This window comes from Pseudorca crassidens, chromosome 9 (assembly GCF_039906515.1).
Source record: "Pseudorca crassidens isolate mPseCra1 chromosome 9, mPseCra1.hap1, whole genome shotgun sequence".
Taxonomy (NCBI): domain Eukaryota; kingdom Metazoa; phylum Chordata; class Mammalia; order Artiodactyla; family Delphinidae; genus Pseudorca; species Pseudorca crassidens.
In genome coordinates, this window is record NC_090304.1 from 30606412 (window position 1) to 30625675 (window position 19264).

The following is a 19264-nucleotide window of genomic DNA, read 5'->3' on the forward strand; positions in this document are numbered from 1 at the left end:
TTCTGTTGACTTAAGTGCTTTAAGTCTAATATCACTTAGTTAACAATTTTCTTAACTTTGTTTTCCAGGGATATCAGCATGAACAACATTACTCAGTTACCAGAAGATGCATTTAAGAACTTCCCTTTTCTAGAGGAGCTGTAAGTATTCTTTCGAGAAATGTTTTTTGTTCATTTGTTTGTTTCTCCTGTTCTCTTTGGGAGCTCTTATGACAGAGATAGTCTCCTGTTTCTCAGGGGGCACTCAGAGAGCTTGGTTCAGTGGCCTTTGTACAGAGGAAATCATATGTCTTGGGGCAAAACAAATTTGAGTTTTTAAGAAGTACGATTGCTGAAGTTATTTTTGAAAGCCAGAACGAAAAGTGCTACTTCCATAGGACTTTTTTTGCCGCAATTATTATGACCATGAATGCTGCAGTGACACAGGTTAATTACAGTGTTATCCCAAGATAACAAGGCTGCAGTGTAATTACCATGGTTGCCACAGGAGTTGCTGTGTGGATAACAGAGCCATAAAGAATAATCCAAAGTATTTCAGGGTCATGATGCAGCAGACAACCTCTACGTGAACGAGCAGAAAACTGTCTCCTTGGACATTGGCAGGTGGTCTTGGGGGTTGGGCTGAGGACATAGCGCATCTTACGGGTCTCTGAGAACATCTTTAACATTAAGGCTGTTTCCGAGCTTGGCGGTGGCATCTCACTGCCAATTTAACAGTTTCTGAAATTGGAAATTTAACAGTTTAAAATTTCCAATTTAACAGTTTACATGGGGGAAAATTTCTTTCCACCTGTTATAACCTCCATTTTGTTTTGCTCTCCACACTTATTTGAAGTTCATCACCCAAATAAGCATTTTTAGATTTTATAGGAATTGGGAACGGTAGATTTTTAGAATCCAGGTTAAAAAAATAAAAGCAGAGTTGACTCACGTTAAATGGAGGCTTTTAAAAACGGCTAAGCCAGTGGGTTATGTAATATGTAGAGGCAAGAAGGTGACAGTTTGATGGTAAGAACATCAAAGAGCTATGGCCCTGAAGGAATCTAAATTCATATTACGGATTGTGCCCTGCAGCCAGCTGTTGAGTATTAGATCCAAGTCAGTGACTGTCTCCTATCTTAACTCGGCCCCTCCCCGCACATGGGGAACAGGAATCAAATATAAGCCAAGCAGGTTGTGCTCGCTGCTTCTGACAGAGTATTGAAACAGCAGTTAAGGATTTAGTGAAGTTAAGGAGAAGTTTTTCTTCCCACACTGCTTAGTTGAACATAATGTTCCCACAGAAAAAATTGGACAGAGATTATGTGCCACTTCCAAGCTTGTGAACTGGGTCAAGTTACTTAACCTCCCTCTGTTCAGTTTCTTTGTCTTTAAGGTGCAGATAAGACAGAATGAATTAAATAGATGTTAAATACTTAGGACAGTGCATGAAGCAGAGTGAGTGTTATGTAAATGATGGCTGGTATTTATTTCACTATTTTAAAAGTGCCTAAAGGGGAAACAAAGCTGCAGCCTATATACCAACTGTTGCCCTTGGTACAAGGTTTAAATGTATGTTTTACTTTATTTTTGCCTTCTTTTTCCTTGAGTGAACATTAATTCTTTTGTAAGAAATAGCTCTTCAGTTTTAATTAAACATTTAAATTCAATGAAAAAGCAGTGAACTATGTATTTGAATCCCTCACTTCCCACTCACCCAATCGAGCTCTAGGATGCTTCACCTATTTCTTTTTATTTCACATACAGTTTTAGACTTCAGGATTAGTCTCCCTTTACAGAAGTAATTATACAGCGAAAGGCCATTAATGAGCAGTTGTTCAGCCGTTGTATCACCACCAGGGATGTGAGACGCACCGGGTGGGAAACAGAGAAGCCCTCCTTGCTCTGGGTGGGCGGTGTGTGCCGACCAGTTTGTTGCCAGCCAGTGCACTCGGAGGGATTTGGTAGTGGGTGCCTGGATGCGGAGTCCGCCCTGGTTAATCTCTGCTTTGTGAAGTTCGCATCTTGGATTTCTTAAAATCTCAAATGACCGAGCATATGTCAAGCTCATGAATTCTGTCAACCGAGAGTTTTAATTGGAACCAAATTGGATTTGACTGCTAGTCCTTTGTAGGAGGTCATGTTCTCTCTGCATTCTGCTCATGGCAGTGAGGAAGCCCATCAAATCAAGTCTGTACAGCTTCTCCAAATACTGTATGGGATTTCAAACATGAATTCAGTCAGGAGAGTTGATGGTTAATTTTACAGAATTCTTCAGAATAGTCTTTAATATGCTGGGAATACTTAAGGCATTCAAGAAATTTCTAACATAGAAATTTCTTTTCTATGTTAATAGAAATTTCTTTTCTATGTTAATAGAATCAGGGTAAAAAGCCCATGTTTTTTCTTTATAAAACACTGCAGTTGGGTTCGACATTCCAAAATGATGCTGCATGAGTATTGTAATATTTCATAAACAGCGTCACCCTTTGTCCAGAAGTCATCTGGAAGTCATTTAAGTGTGATTGTGAAGCTAAAGTGCCCTGAGCAGAAATGAGTGATTTACTGAGGTTTTTTTTTTTTTTCCCCATGATAGTTAATAAGGTGCGCTTTACAAGAGGTGACTGGTTTGGCCGAATTTTATATGCTAACCCAGAATGCTGGGAATATTGGGTGGAATCACTTCCCAACTTAATAAGTGTTTGTAGACACTTACATATTCACTTATTCTTTCGACAAACACTGAATCCTGCTCTGTGCCAGGTCCTGTGGTCGGTGTCAGGGATACCGAGGCAAGTAAGTATGGTGTTTGTCCTTGGAGCTGACAGTTTGTCTAGAGCTGTGCTGTAGCCACAGGTGGTTATTTAAATCAAGATTTACAAAAATTAAAATTAAATGAAAAACCCAGCTCTTGGGCTTCCCTGGTGGCGCAGTGGTTGGGAGTCCGCCTGCGATGCAGGGGACACAGGTTCGTGCCCCGGTCTGGGAAGATCCCACATGCCGTGGAGCGGCTAGGCCCGTGAGCCATGGCCGCTGAGCCTGCGCGTCCGGAGCCTGTTGCTCCGCAACGGGAGAGGCCACAGCCGTGAGAGGCCCGCGTACCGCAAAAACAAACAAACAAACAAAAAAACCACCCAGTTCTTTAGTTGAATTAGCCATCTTTCATGTGCTCAGTAACCACCTGTGCCTAGTGGCTATTGTGATGGACCGTGCGGATATAGAAATTTTCCATCATTGCAGGAAGTTCAGTTGGATAACATGGGTCCAGAGGAAGAGGTGGAACAAACACTTGGTGCGACGTGGTAAAGACGGTCCAACAAGTGAATGCTGGGTCAGCAGAAGCCTGAAATAACCTGTTTACTTGAGACTGGAGGATTTGGGAAAAGCTTTCCAGAATAGCTTCAGCTGAGTTTTGAAGGACACGTGGGAATTAGCCAGGTGAGGATGAGTAGTCAGGGAGCTCCAGGAAGACCCTTATAGCATGTGCAAAGGCCTGGAGGTAGACATTTCAGAAGTGTTAGGACACTTAGGAAGTGTTAGGAAGTTGTTAGTTATTCCAGTTGAAATACAGAGAAATGTGAAATACTGAAAGGTAGAGAAATGTTAGGAGATGTGGCCAGATCATCAGGGGCCTTTTTTGTGTGTGTGTGTGTGTGTGTGTGCGCAGTACGAGGGCCTCTCACTGTTGTGGCCTCTCCCGTTGCGGAGCACAGGCTCTGGACGCGCAGGCTCAGCGGTCACGGCTCACGGGCCCAGCTGCTCTGCGGCATGTGGGATCTTCCCGGACCGGGGCACAAACCCGTGTCCCCTGCATCGGCAGGCGGACTCTCAACACTGCGCCACCAGGGAAGCCCCCATCAGGGGACTTTTTAAGCTAAGGATTCCAGACTTTATCCTGAAGGAGTTGAATTGGGTATGAGGGTGAGCGATAGGGAGACGACTAGGATTCTTTGTCCTGAATGACTAGATGCCATTCACTGATATTTTTTCCCCCTTCTTTCTCTGGGTATCTTAAAACATAGGGTCTGGCCCTAAATTCAATACATAAAATGTCTAAAATCTTGGGACAGTCTCTTGTTTCCTCAGTTTCCTACTCTTTAAAATGGGACTCTTCACTGTAGTATTGTAAAGGGAAGAGGGGATTATTTACATAAAAGTGCTTTGTGACCATGAAGTGCTACATTGACATGAGTAATGTAAATTTCACTTATCCCCTTAAACATTGCAATCTTTCTTGAAGTATTTGGGGGAGAGGTTGTTTTGCCTGGAGATGGGAGTTGGAGTGGGCCGATACAGATTTCTGTTAGCGACGTGAAAGGAAAGGCAGAATTTTTGGGAAATATTAATTTAGCATCCACAGGATTGGTTATCTTATGTGATGCTGCCGCAACCATTTTTGGCTCTCCTTGGGACCTGTCAGGGCATTGGTAGCCATTTAGGGAATGGCTGAAATGTGGAGTTGTGAAATTGATTTAATTAGAAACAGCAGAAGGAATATCCAACTACTTTTCTGTAGCCTCCCACTGAGAAATCCATGGATGTTACTTTGAGCTTAGATGTTGCAACAGCAGTGGAAACCGTTGCCAGCTTTGGCACTTGCACAGTTATTGTTTAATACATACTATAAGACTGGGCTAGTTCTATCCATTTCAAAATGTACTTTGACTTTGGAACTCTTTGCAATGCTAAAGTGAAAATTAGGTCTCTGAGTACTCGTTTTTTTTGGTGCGTAGGACAATTAATTCTAAGTAGAGGCATTACTGTACAAAAGAGGACTAGTAAGTAATTTGAACAGGGAAATACAGAGTGGGTCAAAACTAAAAATTTTAAATACTTTAATTTAGCCAATACTTACATATAAAACTGTATACACACACATACATGCACACAATATTCAATGTGTGTACATTTTTTTCTGAGCCTTTTGAAAGTAAGTTGTAATCATAATTTTCCTTTGTCTCTAAATAGTGCATTGTTTATTCCAAAAACACAAGGACTTTTGCTTAAATAATTGCAGTACTGTTGTCAAACTCAGAAAACTAGCATTGATATGTATTATCTGGTCTGTAATTCTTGTTCAGATTTGATAGCTGTTCCACTAATATTCTTTTTTTTTTTTTTTTCTTGTGGTACGCGGGCCTCTCACTGTTGTGGCCTCTCCTGTTGCAGAGCACAGGCTCCGGACGTGCAGGCTCAGCGGCCATGGCTCACAGGCCCAGCCGCTCCGCGGCATGTGGGATCTTCCCAGACCAGGGCATGAACCCGTGTCCCCTGCATCGGCAGGCAGACTCTCAACCACTGCGCCATCAGGGAAGCCCCTCCTCTTAATTTCCAAGCTATGATACGGCCTCAAGAGGCACAGGATTGGAAGGAAGCTTAAGAGGACATCTATTTACTATCGTCTGCAATTCTATGTCCACAGCTAACCATCAAAAGTGGTTGGCTGCCCAACATTTCCCATAGTAATAAGTTCATTGAACAAAACACTTGTTAACAAGGAGGTCTTCCTAGAATGAGGTTTTCTGGTCTAGCCACACCATCTTATAGATGAGAATATCAAGGCTCAGCAGTGAGTATGTATCTGAGCTAGAATTAGACCTACCTAGTTCAGAGCCATGTCCACTATATCCTGTCGCCTTTCATATCTCTGAGATGCATAAGTAGTCTCAAATAGTCTTACTGGGTTGTTTAGAGTTCTAGAAAATAGCTGACGATTGTTCTCTTCCAGTACTTACAAGGAATTTCCTTTGCTTCCAAACTAATGTTTGACTTGCTTAACATTTACTGCCTTGATGAAGGCTTCTCAGATAAGTTTTATCAACTGCAATAATTTCCCCCCAAAAGGCAGAAGAGTTCCTCAGTCGCTCCAGTGGTATTTGATTGTTAAAAATATTACATTCTTTGAAGCATTCTCTTGTCCCACTTTTTGGTGCTCTGATAGGATGCCTTGGTAGCGATGATCCCTGCACTTGCTGTTGGGAAGTACATAATCATCTCACAGAGGAGTATCAATATTCTGATTCATACCATTCCCTGTGTGTCATGTGGAGAGCTCTCAGATTAGATTATAAGGATGAAAAGAGAAATGGAGGGACCTTGTACTAATTGGCCCTACTGTGTACCAGATAGGCCCTCCTAGAACAACCATTGTTTTGTTTCAACTCATAAAACTCTGTAAGCTATATTTATTCCCATTTTGCTGATGAGGAAGCTGAGTTTTTCCTCAGAGAGGTTGAGTAACTTTCCCAAGGTCACACAGCATGTTAGCAATGGGCCTGGTAGACGTGGAAAGGATGAGGAAAGACTTATTAGACAATCCATGGATTCACCAAACTTGTGTTAGGTAAAGCGTTATGTGCAGTGTTGAATTAAACCGGGATTCTTGCCTTCGAGAGAGATGAGTGAATGGTGTTGTAGAGTTACGGGAGTTCAAAGGAGAAGGGAAATAACTTCAAGCAAAAAGATTAGGGAAGGCTTCATCAAAGAGCTGGCATTTCTGGAGAGCCTCGAGGGATAGTAGGAGTTATTCATGAGGAGATGTGGAAAAAGGAGGATGAGCAAAGATACGGCGACAGACTGGGATAGGGAGAGGAATGCTGTGGTATTTGGTTTGAGTTTAGGGCTGAATTCCTGAAAGGAAATTATGGGAAAGAAACCTTGAAAGGAGTTCAGGGCCAGGCGGAGGACCTTTCTTGGCAGACTCATGGAGGAGTGTCAAGTTTTGAGCGGCTATGGAAGTTTTCTGAGCTAGGAAATGACTTGATCAGATGTGACCTTCCATGAGTATAATCTCATAGCAGAGGTTAGGATGCTTGGGATTAAGAGAGTGTAGGAGACTGATGAAGATGATAATGACAATAGTCCAGTTGAGACCTGTGAGACTCTGAACTAGGGTAGATGAGAGGCAGCGAGAGGGAGGAGGGAACTCAGCCAAAGATGTTATGGGAATAGAAGCAAGAGGACATCTCAGCTGGGATGACAGGGGGTGTCGTCGATAACACTTCATTTTTAGATTACCAGGAGTCTGGTGGTGCTTTGACAAAATGAAAGACCATGCAGAAAGAGAAACTTTCAGAAGTGAAGACAGCATATGCAGTTTTTGAACATACATCTTGAATTTAGGTGAGAGGTGGGTAGGGGTGTCTGGAAATATAGGTGTGGAGTTGAGACTAGAGATTTATGGGTGTGGATTATAGAATGGAGTTTCATGGGTATAGATTTTAGAGTCTTTTATTTTGAGGGGATTACTGGAAACATTAGGTTGAAAGAGCTTGCCAAGGGAGAGAGGGTAGAAGGAAAAGGAAGGAGGCCAAAGACAACTTGTTGGGAAACACTTGAATCAGGGTGTGGGAAGAAGACCAAGTGCCAGAGAAGCAGGAGAACTAGGGCAGAGCTGTGCCCGGGGAGCTGCAGGAGGGGAGGTTTTTCACAAGAAATGAAGGATCAACATTGACATGCTAGAGAAAGGTGCCCACAGCCAGATTATGAGAAAAGGCCTTGAATTTAAGTTGTGTTTTTGTTTTTTTTTTGCGGTATGCGGGCCTCACTGTTGTGGCCTCTCCCGTTGTGGAGCACAGGCTCCAGACGCGCAGGCTCAGCGGCCATGGCTCACGGGCCCAGCCGCTCCGCGGCATGTGGGATCTTCCCGGACCGGGGCACGAACCCGCGTCCCCTGCATTGGCAGGCGGACTCTCAACCACTGCGCCACCAGGGAAGCCCTAAGTTGTGTTTTTTCCTTAAGAGTCATTTCTACTGAGAGTTGTGAGAGTAACTTTGGGATAAAGAAGTTCATCATGAAGCAGGCATTTGGGGACTGCTAGTAGGTAGTTTCTGGTTTGGGGAGAGAAGGTAAAGTTTGGAATACGTCCTGTATCTGACAGGAGTCCACAGGGTGTAAGAGACAAAAACCCAGCTGAGGTATAATAGAGGATTTATTGTTTTATGTAGATCTAGGAAGTCTAGAGGTGGAGTTGGCTTCAGATGGTCCTGCATCTGGAGGTTTCACAGTTGTGAGAGTTTTCTCATGCTTCAGCTTCCGTTGTCTCTACTTTTGTGTTTTGGCTTTGTTCTTTGTTCTATAGTGGGAGAAATAACCTTCAGCAGCCCCCACGTACATCTTTGCATCTTGAGATCCAAGATGAATATCTAAAGTGTTCCTCGCTGCTTTCAGCAGAAAAGTCCTAGGAGAACTTTCATTGGCCAGGCTGGCTTCATGTGCCTGTCCTTGAACCAGTCACTCTCTTCTATTTGGGTTGGTATGGTCCATCCTGGGTCCTGGGCTCATCCTCACTAGGACCGCCTGGAGTAGAGAAGAAGTCCCCCAAACGAAGCAGAAGGGGGAAGGAAGACACGCCTGAGAGAAAGAAACTATAGTTATCACGGCTTACTGGAACCTAGTGAGTAGACAGCTGTAAGAAATGTTTGTTTACTTGGGTCAACCTGAAATGAACAAAGGATCACTGAAGAATAGGAAGGTTAAAGCCTAGATAATATAAATTTACAGTGGAACCAACAGGCTCTGTAACTTTGTCCTATAGTGCTTAGCAGCTTAGAAGTAGAGGCACTGAAACATGTGATATACTCAGAATTGGGGTTTGATAAGTTAGTGTTTCATAAGCAACTAGGGGAAATCAAACAGGAGAATCAACAGTTCGTTGTTAAAGTGTTTCACCTGGGATTCAGAAAGTGTAGCGAGGCTAATGAAACCACAGTTTGCTGGCTCATTTACCTATTTTAATCAAAGCTAATTATTTGTTCTTTGACTAAAGGTAGTACTAACTACAAGTAAGTGAAAATGTCTTTAATATTCTACTGGCATGATTGAATTTTCCAGTAAGGAAATAGGCTAAGTCATTTCTTTCATGTATTGTCCACTCTTAGTCAAGTCATGCTTATTTAACACAATTTTTTTATGCTTTCGTAGAATTTTAACTCAGAATTTGTTCATCATTTTCCCCTGCTGGAATTTATGTGTACATCAAAGATTATGTTAGAGCTGCTAGAAATATTTGTTTCATTGATGCACTTGCCTTTGTAAGGAAATGATCCTAAAATCAACGCATACTCAATTTTTAAAGTCTAGATGCATAGAAAGGTAAGGAGAAGGGAGGAAAAATAATCACCTATTATCTTACACTGAGCAATACCCACGGTTAATATTTTGTTGTTTATACTTCCCGACTTTTCTCTTAGTATATGTATGTAATTTCTTTTCTCAGCATAATTGGTTAAGACCAATCAGAATTTACTCATGGAGATAAGTCATATTTGAATAAACCCAGGCTGTTCCAGGAAGGCTTGAGTGGGTATATGGTAGGCAACCAACAGTATGTACCATAGTTCCTCTCTATCCAATTCACATCTTACCCATTTTTATTCAGTCTGTTTTGAGCCCTTTCTGCCATAAGAAGCCTTCCCTGGTCCTTATCCAAATTCCTCTTGTACTTTCTCTGCCCCTCACCATTTAGTGCTGGATTGAGTGTCTTGTTATTTTGTGCTCTAAGCGTATCAGTGCGCACCTGTCTATTCAACTCCATGGACTTTCCTCTAAGCGCAGCACTTATTGTCACACACCTCCTGCATGACCTTTGGTGACAGTGACCACATTTTTGAATTTGAAATTGAGGGAAGGGTTAAGACAAAGGATCTCCTCTTATTTTGAGTTTATTATCAGCCTATATAAAAACTAAATTCCATTGACGTCTTATGTTTAATGAATTATCCTTATTTAAAAGAAAAGAAAGGAGAAATGTTTTGGGAAAACTCAGTACTTAACTTTGCCATACCTATGGTGTTTGACTTGTAGTAGAAGGTCAATATTTGTTGGTTGATGTTAGCTGTAATTTTTTTTTTTCAGCTGTAACATATTTCCTCATATGGCTAGATATTACATGTGTTTAGTGCCAGAAGATAAATGACTAGGTTGTCAGGATAAACTTTGCTCAGGAAATGTAACTATTGCCAGGGTTTTTATTGATTTGCCTATAAATTAAAGTCTTCTGTGGGTTACTTACTATAAGAGGAAGTGAGAGACACAAAAGGGCAGTCGGGTGCCAGTGGAATTTAAGTTTCTTTGAATTGAATAAAGCTCTTTTAGTATGTGGACTAGTTCTAGATGGCCTGTAGACTGAGTTTTAGCAAGGACAAGCTTATTTTTATTTTTTTATTTATTTATTTTTTGTGGTACATGGGCCTCTCACCATTGTGGCCTCTCCCGTTGCGGAGCACAGGCTCCGGACGTGCAGGCTCAGCGGCCATGGCCCATGGGCCCAGCTGCTCCGCGGCACGTGGGATCCCCCCGGACTGGGGCACGAACCCGCGTCCCCTGCACCGGTAGGCGGACTCTCAACCACTGCGCCACCAGGGGAGCCCAGACAAGCTTATTTTTTGTTAAGCATTACTGCTTTCATTTTTGTGCATTTAGACAGAACTATGTAATATGATATATATATGAAATAATTTTCCCCTTCTCTGTGAAGGAAGACTACATTAAAAAACCTTGGGAATAATAAGGGTTCTTAATACATGCATGTTCAAAAAATATATTTAATTTTTACATATTCTTCCAAAGTTATATGAAAGTATAAAACTCTTCCCTGGTATGTGAAGAAATAGGGTAAAACATTGTTAGTTGATTCAGGACTCTCTGCTCCACTGTGGCAGATGAAGTTTATTTAACCTTGGTGGGAAGAATGTCCAAGGAGACCTGTCAAGGATGCTAGTCAGTTGTTGGCCCTCCGTATTACCAAGAAAACAGCCACATCCTTTGGTCCTTTGAAAGTCAGTCACAAAACAACGTGGTTTTGTCTCTAGAGTTTCCATTATTTTGTTTTGATTACCTTATTTTATTTCTAAAATTTACATTCTTTAGCTATGCTGTAGGATCTTAGACAAGGCACAGAGGAAACAGAGGCTCACTTTCCTCATCTGTTTAAAAAAAAAATAACAGGAGCAGGCCCACTGCAACATGGTGGGGTAATGACAATGAAAACTGTTACCCAAATGTTAGTTTTTGTTAAGATGTACTGATACCAAATATCCCTAAATGGGAACAGTACACTTCTTGAATTCTTAATTTTTCACAGGATCCAGCAGAGTTCTGAGCCCCTAGTAGGGCCTTAAGATATAAATAAGTAGGGGCTTCCCTGGTGGCGCAGTGGTTGAGAATCTGCCTGCCAATGCAGGAGACATGGGTTCGAGCCCTGGTCTGGGAAGGTCCCACATGCCGCGGAGCAACTAGGCCCATGAGCCACAGTTACTGAGCCTGCGCGTCTGGAGCCTGTGCTCCGCAACTAGAGAGGCCGTGAGGCCGCGATAGTGAGAGGCCCGCGCGTGGCGATGAAGAGTGGCCCCCGCTTGCCACAACTAGAGAAAGCCCTCGCACAGAAACGAAGACCCAACACAGCCAAAATTAAATTAATAAATTAATAAACTCCTACCCCCAGCATCTAAAAAAAAAAAAAGAAGATATAAATAGATGATTAAGGACTTATTAGAGGTACACATTATAAGTTTTTTTAAATTTTACTTTTAAAACTGTTGCAAACATTTTGGGTCCTGCTGATGTCAGATAATATTTAATAGGAGAGCGTCACTCACCTCCTGTTGGATGCTTTCCCGTGCGTGGCCTTCCTGGCCCAGATCAGGTTTGAACTGGACGCACCATCTCTGAAGGCAGAGTCAGGGCTCGTGGTTGCGTCTGTGGAACTTGGCACAGAGCGTGGCACCGTGCTGGTGCACCCCCTCGAGAGAATTTAACGGCATCGCAGGAGGGGCGGCCCGGATATGTGTGGGTCCCATCTGTGAGAGGTCGTATGCGTGGCGTGGAATGAGGATCTCTTGGGGGTGGGGACACGTAGGTGTGGAAAGAAATGGTGAGAGAGGTGAGAAGCCGTAGCCAAGGGGTAGATATACGGGGCCCAGAAGGGAAGGGTGGTGCTCACAGCCGTTCTTCTGGCAGGACTTGCCACAAGGCCAGGCCACCTGGTAACCACCTCTGCAAAGTGGCGGTGGGCATGTGAGCGGCTGGGAGGCTGTGGCTCTGTCACCTAGGGTCCAGGTCCACTCCACCAGGGGACAGAGAGATTGCCACAAGCACATCTCTCCGTTGTTGGCGTGCAGCGCGTGCTGGGGCCTGGGCCTTCCTGCTGCAGTTGCTTTGCCTCCCTCTGCTCACTCCTCACGACAGCTGCTGGAAGCTTCTGAACCCTCCTCCGCCCTCCCCTCAGCCAGCCCGTGTGTCTAGTCAGTGTGGACAGTATAGTCCTTACCCCACTGATTCTTGGCTGGAATTCCAGCCAAATGGCTACGGGGACATTTCTGTCATAGACCAGAAGAAACCTAAATCCAGGCACTTCTCAGAGACATAACACCAATTGGCATACTCTCTGTTTCACACTCGCCTCCCTTGTTGCTTTAAATTGCTTCCCAGATGAAGAAATCCCAGTCTATTCAGCGCATCTCACGAAGGTATGAACCCTTTGGCACAGGTGACCATGGACCAGTGTCCATTTAACCAGCGCTGTTCCTGCTTTCCTTCTTCTGGGAGGCGTGGCAGATAGAAAATATCATGTAGCATATGCACTAAGAATCGAGGATATAATTGAAAACTCTAGCTTCCCCTAAAAGGAGCCCCTAATGTATATCCATGGTCCTTATGAATAAAAATGCACACAAAACAGACTCATAAAGACATTATACGCTGAGCCACTTGTATCCTGTTTCCTGGAATGGTTCCAAATCCGAAGGGAGCGTGAGGCTAATGGATCAGTTTCCCTTTCCTCCACCCTTTCTCTGTCTCTACCCTCTCCATCTCTGCTTCTGGGACTGTTTTAACAAGCAGAATAAATAGGAGTTGCCTTGAGATAGACTGTGTCCCCATTTGAAGTCCTGCTAGACTTGTTTTAATTCTGTACGATTGTGTGCACGACCAAGCGTGTGTTGAGATAACACTGTTGACCCGGGAGACTGGTGTTCTCATGTTCAAGGTCCATCCCACTTCCTTAAGAAAATATACTACCAGAACAGGTTAAGAGAGAAAATTGTTGCCATTGCACTTTCAAATCAAGCCCAAGTAGTTCTGTCCCGTTAGGAGAGCAGAGGGGAGTGGGGGAGTAGCAATGAAACAAGAGGAAGAAAACATGCAGAAAAGCGAAGTCAGCTTTCCCCACACCTTAAATAGCAGTGTTACTGCTTTTTTGAATCCAGAGTCTTATACTGGGGTTTAGTTGAGGCATTACAGCAAATACTGAGTGTCTGTTTCATCTAAGGTCCCACACAAGAGGATCCAAAATGAATATGACCTAGTCACTGCCCATAAGGCACCTGTAATACAGTTGAAGGAGTTGCAACAAGTTCATAGTAACCAGAGGCAAAATAAGATGCACCCGACAAGAGAGCTGCGTCTAAGATAACCTGTGGAATCCAAGAAAGGGTATATCCTAATAGTTCCACACTGTTGGTAGCATCCAGCTTGCAATAATGATGCATAAGGTTTCAGCTGGCAGAGACTGGAGTGGAGGTATTTCAGACGAAGGCAGTGCCATGAGTGAGCAAAGAGTCCGAGGTGGGAAAGCACGGTGTCCTAAAACGTAGAACACAAGGAACATTCGGGAATAAGGTGAAAAGGGAAGAGAGGATCATCCTGAAGGTCTAGCTAATTCAGTGGGAAAAAAAGCCTTTGGGAAAATGCTCAGAGTTGTGCGTTTTAAGATTTAGATCTCACAGTATTATAATGAAGTGGTTTGAGGCAGGAGTCTTGTGGAGGTTCATGGCAAGAATCCAAGAAGAAGAAAATGAGGGTCTAGACTTAGGTGGCAGGAGGAGGAGTAAAAGAGTGGATGGATGGAGACTTTGCATGAGGTTGCCTGTGGGCTTTGGAGACTGAAGAGCTACGGGACGCAGAAGGGTAGGCAGTGATGCGGGGGACCGCCCCCCTTTAGCAGGCAGAACGTGGTACCACTTTTCACTCTTCTGTTCTCACCCTGGTGAGTTTTTTCTTTAGGGCTTCACAGTCATTGGAAGAATAGTAAAAGATATAAATATCATTATTTACCACATTAAAAGAGTTTTCTGGAGCCAGCCAGTAGGTCTTCATGAAGTGAGACGCTGAGAAAACTGTTGGGTGTAGCGCATACAAATGGCAGGCCTAGACTGGGGAGGAGCTGCCCGTTGCTAGTAGAGGGCCATGGGGGACAAGTTCTTCCTCGGGATCAGCCATCTCTTTTTCTTTGGGAGTTGCTAAAAAAGCACAGTGGAGACTGTTCTGTACCCTAAATAGAGTCAGAGTGAGTTTAGGGCATGCCACCCGCCACCCTTAGCCACCCAGGGATCCCATCTTCCCCCGTTTCCCGTTGGTCATCTTTGGCTGTGGGGAAATTCCTCCATAATTGCAGTTCGGTGCTCCTAATGCCGTAGTCCCTGCTGTGAGCACTGGTCTGCTGGGTGAGAGCTGTTGCTCCTCAAACCAGGCTATTAACTTGCCCAGGTCCCCTTTGTTTCACCTTCTGGGAATTATTTCCCAGCCTCTTGGTGACACACCAGAGGCATCGAGTTGAGGACGCGGATAATCACTGGAGCCAGTCAGGCGAGAACTGGAATGCTGGCTCCCCCGCTTACCTGCTGTGTGACTTCTGCCAAGTCACCTAACCTCTCAGGGACTCTGTCAGGAGATGATTAAAAGGAAAGAATGTAAACCACCTAGCTCAGCGCCTGCAACTGCTCTGGGCACATGACATGGTAGGTTTTTTTCTCCCAGAGATTTTGGGACTTTGTCCCTAACCCTGTTCTTTATTCACTTTGCTCTCTCCTGGATCTGAGTTTTTGGACATGAAGCATCCCCCGGGTCTACCATAAGAAGTCCTGGGTCATAAAATCAGCAAAATGTAAAGAGACTCGGGAGGGTGCAGTTGCTGAAGCTGCAGAGGCTTTACGGGGCTGCCGTGTTTATTATTCATTAACCCAGGAGCTAGGTAAACATGGGTAGATGCATTCCTGAAGGCTCCACCTGATCTATTTACTCTCCTAAGGAACGAAGTAATCAGAGTGGTGTGAGCCCCACCTCGCTCAGCATTATCACCGCCCCCGCCCGAATCCTAGCCCTGTAGGCTTCTCCAGAGAGCAGGCCTGGAGTGCAGGATAAGTCACGTGCACAGCCCATTTGGTCATTTCTCTGAACTGTAAGTAGTGTAGAAAGAAAGGATGCTTTTGGAAGTCAGGCTCCTTTAGTCTTCCCAGGCTTATCAAGAGGCAGATCATTGGGAAAAGGGAGTAAATGTTTTGGCTCATGTGGCTCAACACTGTTTTCTGTTGACAGGTAAAGGTAATCAGGTGTTCTGTGCTTTGCCACTTCCTTTGTCACCTTGTAAAATCCTCTTTTCATGAGCCCTAGTACAATAGACTGAACTCCACAAGGAAAGCCCATAGATAGGGGGACATTCAAAAGTAAGAGAGGAAAGCACAAGAATCCTGTGACACCCTTGGTCTGTTTACAGTGTTCATTTTTTGGTGGACTTGAGCTGCTTAAGGCTGGTCTTTCAGATAACAGAGTCACGTGACTACTTGCTGCCCTGGGGGGAAGGAGGCTATTGTTCCTTCTAGTCCTTATGGTCCAATTTAATCTTATAAAATGTGACCTTTTTTGTTTTGTTTTTTTTGCGGTACAGGGGCCTCTCACTGTTGTGGCCTCTCCCGTTGCGGAGCACAGGCTCCGGACGCGCAGGCTCAGCGGCCATGGCTCACGGGCCCAGCCGCTCCGCAGCATGTGGGATCTTCCCAGACCCGGGCATGAACTCGTGTCCCCTGCATCGGCAGGCGGACTCGCAACCACCGCGCCACCAGGGAAGCCCTAAAATGTGACCTTTTAAACACTGCATTACAGCTATGAGCATTATCAGTTGAATATAATTAGTGAGTCTGGGGTGTAGAAAGCCCCTTGAGAGGGCTTGTACTAAGCCTGCACTAAGGTAGACTATAGGATGCTATCTGTTTTCAAGGAGGAAATGCTGAGAATGCAGTTTCTGAATAATGGGTTGACACACTGGTAGGTGGTGACAGAATTGTGATATGCACACTCTGTTCTTGGAAGCTTTTGTACTTGGCCTATAAAACTAATGTGCTAGAAACAGCCAGTAGAAGGTAGCCTGTTTAGTTATGCCTTCCAAGAATCCACACGTAAGGCATGTTGATAAGAACTGACATTTTCTAGGGAAGTCACACTGGAGTCGGGGATTTAAGGGGTGAAGATGAGGTTGTGAGGTGAAGCATTTAAAGACATAGTGGTCAAGCTGGCTAGTCTAGAGCCCAGAGGATTTGCTGAGGAGGAATTGTTTTAAATAGAAGTGTTGAAAAGTCTTAACACCATCTTCTGCGGTCCCTCATTTTACATATGGTGGACCCCATGAGGTGAAAGGCCGTGAGGCTGATGGTGTAGAGTAAGCTGTTGTGAGCCTGGGTTGAGGGATGCCCTTGAAGGGCACGCAGTTTAGAGCTCAGGTGCTAGGGTGCCTTGTGAGAAACAAAGCCGTGCACGGTGAGAGGGCTTTCTAGGGAGAATTTAGTTTAGGGACATGAACTCTGTGTTAAACCTGTAGTGTTGCCTGAGAATCCAGCCTGGTTGTCCTTGCAATTGAAGAAATAATTCTACACACTCACTCTTGGTTTCTGAGTCCTCTTTCACTTTCCCATTCCCTGCAACACACACACACATCTTCAGTACACATTTCTGTGTTAATGCTTAGTTAGTAAGGATCAAGTATTATCCTTTCCAGGGCTATTTGCATTTTAACTGGGACAAAAACTTCAAGAGAAAATAATGCATCTAAAAAATAGAGTTTCAGATCTCTGTGACTTCAAGTTTTAGGAAGGGTAAAGGAGCCCTCCTTATGTCCCTAAAATCAGGGTGTCTAAGAAGAACAGATTGAAGTGGGGGGACTTGAAGCCTAAGGAGAGGATGTTCCTCTGCCTGGAGCTGAATAGGTGCTCATGTTGTTAATCAGTGAATGAAACTTTTTAGTGAATGAATGAATTGCTGAATAAGGTTCCGGAGGGCAGGGTGCTTACAGAAAGAAGAGATTGCTGAATAAGGCTCAGGAGGGCAGGGTGCTTACAGAAAGAAGAGAACGGACAATGGAAATTAGACTCTTTCGAGGAGGAATTAATATGACTTGATGACTATGATCCTAAGACATGATGGGGAGAAAGCATTTAAAAAGAAATCACGCATACAGAATCTCATTGCTTGGGAGAGTTCCCCTGATGGAACCAGGAAGCTGGAACAGTCCTATGTTTAATCATCGGGGCACACAACTATCATTTTTAAGTCAATACAGTTCACCCTTGAATAACATGGGGGTTAATCCACTGATAATTTATCATCACCCCCACTCCCACCCCTTATCCAAGGTTCTTCCACATCCACGGATTCCGCCAACCTTGGACTGTGTGGCACAGTAGTATTTACTATTGGAAAAGATCTGCGTGGATGTGAACCCGTGCTGCTCAAACCCGCTGTTATTCAAGGGTCAACTGTACTTGAAAACCTGCCTCCAGTTCACCTGTTTACAAGTCACTCGTACGAGTTGCTGTCCTGCTTCCTGCTTCTTCTCCCTAAAGTTCTCTGTCCAACTTTTCCTCCCATGTCTGAATGTTTGGGAAAACGGGAGAAAAAGTGGGGCTCAGGATGAATTGCGTGCTCCTTTCTTAAAAAAGGGCCCAAGGACTTCTTATCCTTTTCTTACTCCACTCTTACTTGCACTTAAATTTGTCAGTTTGAAATTTCTTTAGGAAAACATTTATCTTTAAAAAAAAATGCCTTTGTTTGGGAAGTTATGCTTACAGTGACTTTCACTTTTTGCCTCTCTTTTGCAACGAATATGCTGCCCTTGGTTATGGAGAGATAACAGGCTCTCCTTGTCTCCCGAAGGCATTCATTCCTCCTTGACAGACTGGTGTGCTCTGATCTGTATAAAACTCCTGCCTGCTGCCCAGTGCTCTGTATTTATGAGGCACTTGGAAAACACCGCAAGCGGCAGAGAGTGACCATGAATAGCAAACTTAATTTGGTCCAATATGTTTTGGCTTGCTTGACCTCACCAGAATAAAAATGTGCCTGTTTAAATTATTGTATTGAAGTTAAAAAAAAAATTCTAGAGGCATTTATCTCATTGGAAGAACTTTGGGATTGCTTTAGCAGAGGTTTAAGTCCATGTTTAATGTCGGATAGACTAGAGAGATGTTTAATGTAGAGCTTCAATAGCAGATTGGGTCATTGTGAGTTATGAATTTTAAGAGTCTGAATTACTATTTTTCTCTTGCTACTTTTTTTTTTCTCCTAGACGACTGGCTGGCAACGACCTTTCTTTTATCCACCCAAAGGCCTTGTCGGGGTTGAAAGAACTCAAAGTTCTGTAAGTAATGCAATTTTAGAGTTTCACAGCTGGCTGTGTATTTTCTTTCTGCGTAGTCAACATGCTCGGAGCTAGGTTAAGCACAGTTTCTTTTAGTTCAGGATTAAAAGATTTAAGGAGTGGCCAATGGGTAGTGTGGGAGGCTAGAGGCTGATTTAGGCAACCTTGGGTCTAGATAACAAAAGTTAACGTCGAAATAACAGGCACTCTGACCTCTGGTGCATTACAGTTGAATGTTAGGCTTTTTGTGTGGCTAATACATTGAATCAAAATCATATTTAAGCTTCACTGGTAAGGTTTTGTTTCTACTTCTTTTGTAGCTGTAAGAACTTTGCATGAACTGACCCTAAAGGGAAAAAGGCTTACAAGAGCTCCAGATGTAAAATCATTTTAGAGCTAAAGGGAATTGAGATGCCTATCATTTACATAGCCTGCGAGAGATCAAGAAATAAATTCCTGGCAGTGGTCAGGAACTGGCAGATTGGGGAGCCGGTAAACTGACTGCCGGCCCCACCTTGCCACTGCCTCGCTGGGTGACCATCTGTAAGTCACTAGACCTCTCTGGTTCAGTGAGTTAGACGGGCCCTTTTCCATTCCATTCTGTGGTGATGATTCTTGTCAGGCAGTCATTTTATTAATATGACCAGGAAGGACATTAGGCAAAAACTAGTAAAGACTTCATGTTCATTACTGATCTGTACCTCCATTCTCCAGGTCGGAGACTATTAGATAATTAAAGCTTTATTTCTGCCCTAGCCCTGCTTTCACTGGGGACATGGCCACTGCCCCCTAAGAGCTCAGGGTCTGCTGTCCTCTTGATAAAATTGTCTTTCTCTAATGTGCACGTTTCTGGGCTGTGCTTTATTTCAATTTGAAAAGGCA

The 19264-nt window shown here is 43.8% G+C and overlaps 1 protein-coding gene across 1 annotated transcript in view; it reads left to right on the forward strand.

The window, feature by feature from the left end:
- Positions 1-19264, forward strand: part of LGR4 (leucine rich repeat containing G protein-coupled receptor 4) — a 101648-nt gene that overhangs the window by 51244 nt on the left and 31140 nt on the right. The window contains exons 2-3 of the mRNA XM_067749562.1: positions 69-140; positions 18311-18382. Coding sequence (XP_067605663.1) covers positions 69-140; positions 18311-18382 — 144 coding nt within the window. The remainder of the gene's footprint in view (positions 1-68; positions 141-18310; positions 18383-19264) is intronic.